Source organism: Phlebotomus argentipes, unplaced genomic scaffold (genome assembly GCF_947086385.1).
Source record: "Phlebotomus argentipes unplaced genomic scaffold, Phlebotomus argentipes genome assembly contig_17, whole genome shotgun sequence".
In the NCBI taxonomy this organism is placed as follows: Eukaryota; Metazoa; Arthropoda; class Insecta; order Diptera; family Psychodidae; genus Phlebotomus; species Phlebotomus argentipes.
In genome coordinates this window covers 947,337-955,899 of record NW_026776166.1, presented here as the reverse complement: position 1 = coordinate 955,899, position 8,563 = coordinate 947,337, and the positions used below count along the sequence as shown (strand labels likewise).

The following is an 8,563-nucleotide window of genomic DNA, read 5'->3' as shown; positions in this document are numbered from 1 at the left end:
CTGTATTTAGCAGGGGTGTTTTCTCACTTAACAAATGGTTTAATGATGACCTGCTCTTTGATCTCACGCCTCTTGAACCACATGCACTCGAGAATGATGACACAAGCACCCAGAACGCACCCGATGAACAGCACCAGGAATGAGCCCTGCATGTCATCCAGATTCACCGTGTGATTGTTCACCTCGATGGCCTTGCCCACGTTCCAGCAGCGGTCCTTCTTCGGCAGATACTCCTTCAGCCAGCGCTGAATGAAGCCCATCTGGTGCAGGCGCGTGATTTCGGCATTGATGAGGTTCAGATATGCACTGCCTCTGGGCAGAATGATGGCGATTTGCTCGTCCAGGAAGTCCTCAACGCCCAGGGCGAAGTCACAGCGGTCGTTGACGAGGAACTCCCTCTTCATGATGTACTGCAAGTTGCTCTTCCAGTCGATGTACACGTGTTTCCCCTGCCGAACGCTCTCGATGATTTCGTTTGTAGCCTCCGTCTGGAATTCCATGCCGTCCAGCAAGCGCTTGTACTTCGGCTCGTCCGTCTCTGCGAGGAATTCCTCGAGGAAACTCCCCGATTTTGTGCTCCAGGACACGAAGGAGCGCTTGTTGACCAACTGACCGATAGTCGTGATGGGAATCTCGATCTTGGGGAAGGTCAGGAAGGCCACGAGGTTGCCGCAATACGTTGTCACCAAGACAATGACGACAAGCCACCAGGTGCCTATGATTATCCGTCCGCTGTCCGCCTGGGGCAGATACATCCCGCCCTGCTGCAGCAGAGCGCCGTAGATGTACCAGAAGCAGTTGTTCACTCTGTTCAGACCCAGTTTCGCCACCACGTAGCCTTTGTGCTCGTAGAACGGACTGAAGCGATTGATTAAGTACAGCAGCGGTCCCATAATGACCAGACAAGCTGCGAGGCAGAGCCAAGTCTGCGGAGAGAGCGCAGAAATAGCATTTTATAATCAATTAATTGACACACTTTACCTCAGTGGTGAAGGGCGCCATGAAGAGATACAGTCGACTCAGCTCGCGTGGTCGGGAGACGATGAAGTTGTAGGGCTGAATGCTGATGGGGATGCTGTAGTTAATGAATCTCTTGTACTTCTCATTGACAGTGGCACCAACTGCCGCCAGGAACACCTTGTCCTGACTCACGAGGTTGAGAATCTCCAGTGGAATCGTGGTGGTGGGAAGCTGGCCCTCCTCTGTGGACTGCAAGACGAGCGGAGATCGTTAAGAAAATGCTTTCCCACCACTTCCGTCATTAAGCGTGAGCAAGTCTCGCTCAAGTGGTGTCTTAGGAGAGTTTAAAAAGTGCCATTTGCTTTGTTAATTATTTGAGTTTCTAATCCTTTTGCCAAAGTCACACAAGGCAGAGTAACACAAGGAAGTGTGTTGGCCAAATGGGAAACATTGGCTCAGTTGCAAACTCACAACACTAACCCTTGAAGCAAGAGCACCGCTTTTGTGAAGGAAAATAATTAACATTGCTCATTTGTAGCTTTATAGTTGAGAGAACATTGCGAAGAAAAGAACTCACTGAGCATAAATTTCTGCTCTTAATCCATTACAACATCGCATTATATGACGCTCTTTGCATCACTCATTTCAGAAAAATAACTCATTAGCAACTCAGATGGTAGAGAATCGTGCAATCTGGGCTTTTAGGCAGATTTTATTAACCGAAACTTGAATCAAGACGTAATCTTATAAAACTTTTTGGTTTATTGGATGAAAAATTGCCGTTTTAGTGCGCAAATTCATCACTATTCATCTTCATTAGACATTCTTAAGCATGGAGGTGTTGAAAGTTTGAAAAATTATATGAAAACTTGACTGGAAAAAATATTCTTTCTGCTCATAAAATTCATACAGCCAGATTTTACAATTAAATTTTGCATATTAAGCGAAATATTTGTTCTGGAAGCACACAAAGAATTGCACTTTTACGGGAATTTCATATTTTCCAGTATTTGCAAAGCGAACTAATTGAATCCATACACAGGTTAAGCGAGGTCTTTTTAATGGATTTTTTTTTCTTAATTAATGCAAAATTCCTCCCTTTCTCAGTTCTGCTCTATCCACCTTAATTTGCACAGAGAGACTTCCTGGCAGCGTCCTGGCGGAAGGGTGCATAAATTGGGGCTCTGGCGAGAATTTCTCAACTAATAAAGCAACTCTTAATTAGCAGACTCACGATGGGACATAAAATTCCAACTATGCCGGGGATGCTTAAGGGGCTGCACTCACATTGTAACTCAATTCCTCGGTGTCGTTCGCCTTGGGCACGGCCACAGGGATGATGTGCATGGTGTAGGTGAAGTTGAGCTTCTTGGCCATCTCGTTGAGAATATCCATCACGACGCCTCGCATTACGCCCGGCACACCGGATTCGTTGTACGCAATAATTTGCCATGGCGGATTCTGCAGGAGAGTGGGAAAAGTGTCACAAATCTCCATCAGACTCAGGAGTTGTGTGCGTGTGTGTGTGTGTGTGTGGAAAGGTGGCTCACGTGATATGTGACAATGTGAAGATTTTTCCGGCGAAAGCCATTCGACACGTGCGGAAAGAGAACATCGTTCAACTGAACTCCATCGTTGGGCTTCCATGTGCCAACATCGAGGAATTTTGTGGATCTCGGCGCACTATTTACGGTACTCCACTCCTCCTCCACGTAATCTGGGGCAGATAAGAAATCTCTCACAGTCACTCCCCATCAGATAACTCAAGGGGTTTCGCTTACTCTGGGGGACTTTGCTGTCGGCATTCGTTTGGTACTCCGTGCCCCAGAATTCTGCCGTCTGGATCTTCCACGTGGTGCAATTGGAGCACACTGAGCTGGTCTTGAGCTGATTCTGCCAGAGAGAGAGAGAGAGAGGAGGCGGCTTTCGCTGGGTCATCAAGATTGCGAAGGACGAACAAAGACACTCACCACCATGGTTTCCAGCAGCGAATCTCGCCTCTCCTTCTTCGACGGTCTGATGGTTTCCCACTCCTCGTCCGATATCTGGCCGTACACCGCCTTCTCCTCCCTGATCATCCTGGACAGTGCCAACACGAAGCTTCTCAGCAGCTCACCACAGTGGCACTGGACTCCCGCCTTGCAGTCCTTCTGCTTGTCCGTCACATTGTAGGCAAAGGCCACATTCTCACCCTCGCCAATCAGCGGCAGCACCGAAGAGATGTTGTTCTTCTCTGAGTTGGTGTCTGAAATCACGTACATCCACTGACTGAAGGGCTCTACCAGGCCCAAATCCTTCGCCACTTCCATGATATTCTCCATGATAGTCGTCGTGACGATGGCCAGGAAGTTCCTGCCGATGTAGTTCGTCGGGAGGTTCAGAAGTGTTCTGCGGATGGACTTTCTGCGCTCCCACTCCTGGATGTGGGCGCGAATCTTGAACAGAGACACTGACATAGGCTTCACATATCCATCAGGAGACTCTGTCGTCACCGCGATGGCCACGCGGCTGATCATGTCGCGAGCGAAGGTGTCATCGTGCAGGACAATGGAGGATTTCCAGCGCAATGCCTGGGAGGATTTCAAGTCCAGCAAGACTTGGGGAAGCTCCTCGCCGCCGCTCGTGATGGGAATCTAAAAGAGCACGAATATGAGGATATTTCAAAGGAATTTCGGCAGATTCTCACCATGATTGCTTCTTCTGGCGGCAGTCTTGGACAGTCTGGATCGGTCAGGGCCATCAAGAGGAGTGTTTCAGCTCTGGCCTCGCGGAATACCTTCCAGGTGTTGTCGCAGTTCGTCACCGTGAGCACAGCCATGTAGTCCTTCTTGAGATTGACGGCCGTCCAGGAGTAGTACGTGACATACAAGCCACCATTCTTGAGATCCTCCCGCAGGATTCGCTCTATTATCACCTGCACTTCTGTGTACACCGCATCATACCGCGCATCCAGGTACTCCTGGTCCAGGATGATGGCTGTGGGAGTGAAGAGACACACTCGTAATTCGCTGGTGATCTCTGGCATCTGGCACTCACCCATTGTGGCGTTGGCTGTGATGAGGGAGGGAAAGTCATCCGCCCAGCACTTGTTCACTCCACCAATTGCACAGAGCACGAGAACCCAGCGGAAGCTCCTCATGTTGCCACGCTGTGCAGTCGAATGAGGTTGCAGACGTCATAAATCCTCAAATTTATATCTCACCATCGCGTCGGGACGCAGAATGAATTTTTCACAGACAGATATTTCGTCCAGGTGTACAAATCCAATCAGGACGTGAAAGTTATTAATATTCCTCTCGGCACGATGCGGAGGAAATGCCATAAGAGTGTGTGTGGCACAGTTTGAGAAAGTGAAATGGAAAGCTCTCCGACTAAAGGTCTGCTGAAACTTGGCTGATGAATTAACAATGATTTGTGTTCGATCAACCCATTTTTGCCTCATCCAATTCCCTCTCTCAAAGTTCAACACTCGCCGATGCCTTTATTTTGTGGGTCAAGTTTACACGCGGAGCCTAATTTGTTGTGGAAAAGACCATCAGTTTTCATTTCTGAATGGAACTCAAAGCCCATCTGTGCTAATTGAAACCATTTCCATCACCACACTTCTTCTCTGGACTTCGTGATCACTTATCCCCAAAATACTGACCCCGGGGAAAGTGTCTGTGTGATAAAAAAGAATCGAAAAGAGAAGGAGAAGAAGGGCACGGATTATGAAAATTTATGAATCTCTCCCAATTTTCCTCAAGTGGCCTTCGCTGTTAGCAAAAAGGTGTGAAAACTTTACATTCGAGAAAAGTTCCCTCGAGAATATTTCCTTCTCAAATCATGGCAATTAATCATTGAGCACGTGAAATAAACCCACTGAGAGAACTTCTTCGGCCAACTCTCGACAATTACAAGGTTTGCAGGATTATTGTGCGATTTATCATGCCAAATGCCGTCGGTAACCTTGACTGAGCAAGGAAAAAATGCCTCTAAGCATCCATTAACTCACTAATTGAGTTAGTACAATAATTTTCTTAAATCATGTGACGATGGGCGGAGCATTAAAATGGGCGGAGCTTCTTTAAAATGAAAATCTTTAATTTTATCAAAAGCTGACGATTTCTCTCATTCAAACACAGTGAATTCATTTTCAGTAAGACGTTCAATTAAATTTTAATGAAGAGCTAAATGAGTTTCTGAAGTGCAAATGATTGAAAAACTCAATGAAAAATAAAATCTGCAAACATATTTGCAACTAAAGCCATTTGGTGAAGATTTCTCGTTTCTCCTTCAACAAGTGCAGAGCAAATGAAAGCTCGATTATACATTTAATGTCAATGACTGGTGGAAATGTCGAATACTTGATGGTAATTTTTAATTACATTACGTCGAGAGAGAGAGAGAGAGTCGGAGAAGCAAGTGACATTCATGAAATCAGAGAAATTAAATGGTGCTGCTGGCACATTGAGAAGCGTTAGAAAAGCAAATTAAGAGGTTCAATTCAATATAACAACTATAGTCAATATTGTAAGTGTTTTCCTTCATTTTAATAAGAAGTTCCGCCCCTTTTAATGCCCCGCCCACTCGCTATTTAATGCTAATTATCAGGACGAAGTGCATTAGTCTGTGAGCTATTAGGAGTGGTTTGGCGAAGGGAAAAGTCTCCTGAGAGACCTGACAAACTTGCCAAGAGTTGTTGTCGCAAATTCCTGATGGAGTTATTAATTGCGAAGAGCAGAAATTCTCAACTTTCCAATTTTCTCCCCAGGTCATCATCCCCCTATTTGACCATCAACCTCTCTCAACTTGGAATATGATTTATGAATTTCATTTTGGGAGGCAATTTCCGGTCCCCTTGATTCACTGCAACATTTCACCAGAGTGAAAACTCATCTGGAGCTCTATAAATAGGAATACAAACCAGTTGCCGTGAAGGGGGGAAAATTTTCGACTTTGGAAGACAAGAAAGTCAGACAAAATTTACCTAATTTCCCGTACAACTGTGCACAGATGACAAAGGACATTTTCGAGATCACATCTTCCCTTCGTATTCTGTTATAGTGTTTCGCTGTGTAACAGAAAGTGTGCATTTTTCATGAGTTTTCACTTTTCTGTCCAATTGAATCACCACCCGGAGACTGAATGTTTGTGCGCCGGAGAGGCTGAGAAATTAAAATTTTATCCGAATATCTCATGAGCAAGAAATTTGAAAGATGTGTGTTCAAAAGAAGGCACAGAAATCCCCTTCGTTTACATTTCTTATTTGCCTTTTATTCTTCATATTCCCGCACATTTCGCCCCAGCGACAACAAGATAGCTTTCCACGGAGGGAGAAATAAAAAAAAAACTTCTTGCATCAACCAAAAAGAATAGAAGAAGAGTGCGGAAGAAAAAATCTCTGTGTAAATAGATAAAGAAGGGTTCCTTCTCTGCTTCTGAGGAAAACCCTTAATCCGCTTAATCCAATTTCACATGAAGAAGGCACACACAAAAGGTTTTGCCTCCGCCTCTGGGCAAAGGCATATTTCTTTATTATTTCTATTCAATGAGCCATCTCTCTGGCAATGTCCAAATATAATCGTTCTGCCTTGGCAATAGTTGGAAATCCCCAGAGAAATTTCGCCACCAGCGCAGGAAAATCTGCAAACGAATCCTCCGCATAATTATTCATTTCGGTCCGGAATACCCTTCGGACCAATCTCTCAAGGGTTGTGTGCGCCTTAAAGCTGCAGCGTGGAAAATCAAATTCAAAAGCTCGGCCGAGCATTTATCGGATTAGTTAGGTTTTTCCATGTTTCTCTCTCTCCCAGAATTTCCCTTGTTGATTGCGCCTCAAAATTCAACAGAATAAGCCATGTGATTCGATTAACATTGAAAATGTACATCAACTTCTCGGCTTTCAGTCTTGCTTTCAGTATTCATATGGAAAATCGTTTGGAGACGCTGCTCTCTAATTTATAGGAATTGTCTCTAATAAATTGTGCTGGTGTGGTGCCTAAACTGGCCGAAATATTGACCATAAAATTAGCATTTATATAGGATTCGAAGAGCCATCTTACAAGGCATTTGAATATATTGTGATGCCGAAGGGGAGTTGCCATCAGTCGCTAGAGGGCTTCTTGTCATGTAAGCTCGCCTTCGGGAGTGATTTAATGAACCGTCAGACCAGCAAAATGCTCAGCACAGCCTCAAGGCAGCCAGGAGGGACTTTTTAAAGGATTTCCCAGCATTCCCAAGTCGACTCTCTGGCGAGGGGGCGAGGGGGATTAATGAGCCCACGAGATGGCGAAGGTAAACTCACCCCAGGGCGGGGAAAGAAGTCCCCCGCGAAAGCTCTTATCTCAGTGACGTCAAGAGTCATTAACCGACACACGCTGAAGGTTGAAAGCTCACGAAGTTGATTCTTTTCAACACTTGGGAAAAGCCAGCTTCAAAAGTTTCCCGGCGCGCCCGGAAAATCTGCATGGCTGAGGAAAAAAGTTTTTGTATCCATAATGAATGCTATTTGCGTACATTTGCCGGCATACATCAAATGGGCTGAGAGAGAGCGCGAATCACGGCCATTTCCCTTACCTCATCGCCAAATGATCGATTGCGATGATGAGGACGATGGCTCGTGGGCGGAAAGCGGCCATCCAGGACCCATTCGAGGGGCGCACACGATGATGACGGACGCAAAACTTTATGGGCCACCATTCATATTTGTGGGATTCGCATTGGGGAATATTTAGGATCATCCTCGAGGCCTTTGAGGCAAGATGGGACGGACAAAGAGAAATGAGACACAGATTTACCCGGACTTTTCCATCTTTGAGCATTAAAATATGTAGAAGCCGGGATTACTCGTAGTTTCTTTATGTTTCCTGACTCTTGACCATCTCCGTTCTCTGATATTTCAGTGCGGTTTAATTTTCTGCTTTTCACCACAGGAAAAAAAAAGAGAGGAAGAATTCTATGGCATTTCACTTCAAAGAGATTTGCATGGGATATTTTTTTCTGCCCGGTCACCAGTAAATGCTCTCTTTCTGCAGTCATTCACACCATCCAATTGCCTTTTTTGTTGTTGTTGGTGAATTTGTTGCAATTTTTCCAGTCACCCAACTGGACAAAATGCAGAAACCATGAAGGGGAATTTTTATCAACTCCAGCATACACAGAGAATGAAATATTTTTGTGCACTTCCGGCGTGAAATGCCACGGGATTTCAATTCCAATTCCAGGAGTTGTGCTGAAACCAGACAAATCCATTAATTCACATCATTGTTCTGGAGGGCGCCAAATTGAATTGACTTTAGGCCGGAAATCTCATCTAATATCCCCACCTCGGACTCACAATGTACATCAAACAAGGGATGATTCCATTGTCCTAAGAATGAGCGCCACGATGAATTATGGCATGGTAAATTTCTCAATTGGCAAATCACAACAAAAGCCACGAAACTGAATGCCATTTATATATGAATTCCAATTGACATGCTTCTGGTCAATTGAAAACCACAGTTCCAAGAGAATTGTGAATTTGTATTAAGCAGAAATATTATTGTTTGCGGTTTTTCATTATTATTATTATTATTATTGGGTTGCATTAATTGTATGCCTCAATTTCACATTGAAACTG

At 44.9% G+C, this 8,563-nt stretch overlaps 1 protein-coding gene across 1 annotated transcript; it reads right to left on the bottom strand.

The window, feature by feature from the left end:
* LOC132256673 (ionotropic receptor 93a) lies at positions 1-4,015 on the bottom strand. The gene is made up of 8 exons (XM_059753168.1): positions 3,997-4,015; positions 3,647-3,936; positions 2,931-3,593; positions 2,752-2,853; positions 2,511-2,660; positions 2,248-2,421; positions 982-1,209; positions 1-926 (listed from the first exon to the last, which is right to left on the bottom strand). Exons 1-8 carry the CDS (start codon positions 3,998-4,000, stop codon positions 24-26), a joined length of 2,514 nt encoding a protein of 837 aa, XP_059609151.1. The 5' UTR covers positions 4,001-4,015; the 3' UTR covers positions 1-23.
* Between the last annotated feature and the right edge of the window lie 4,548 nt (positions 4,016-8,563).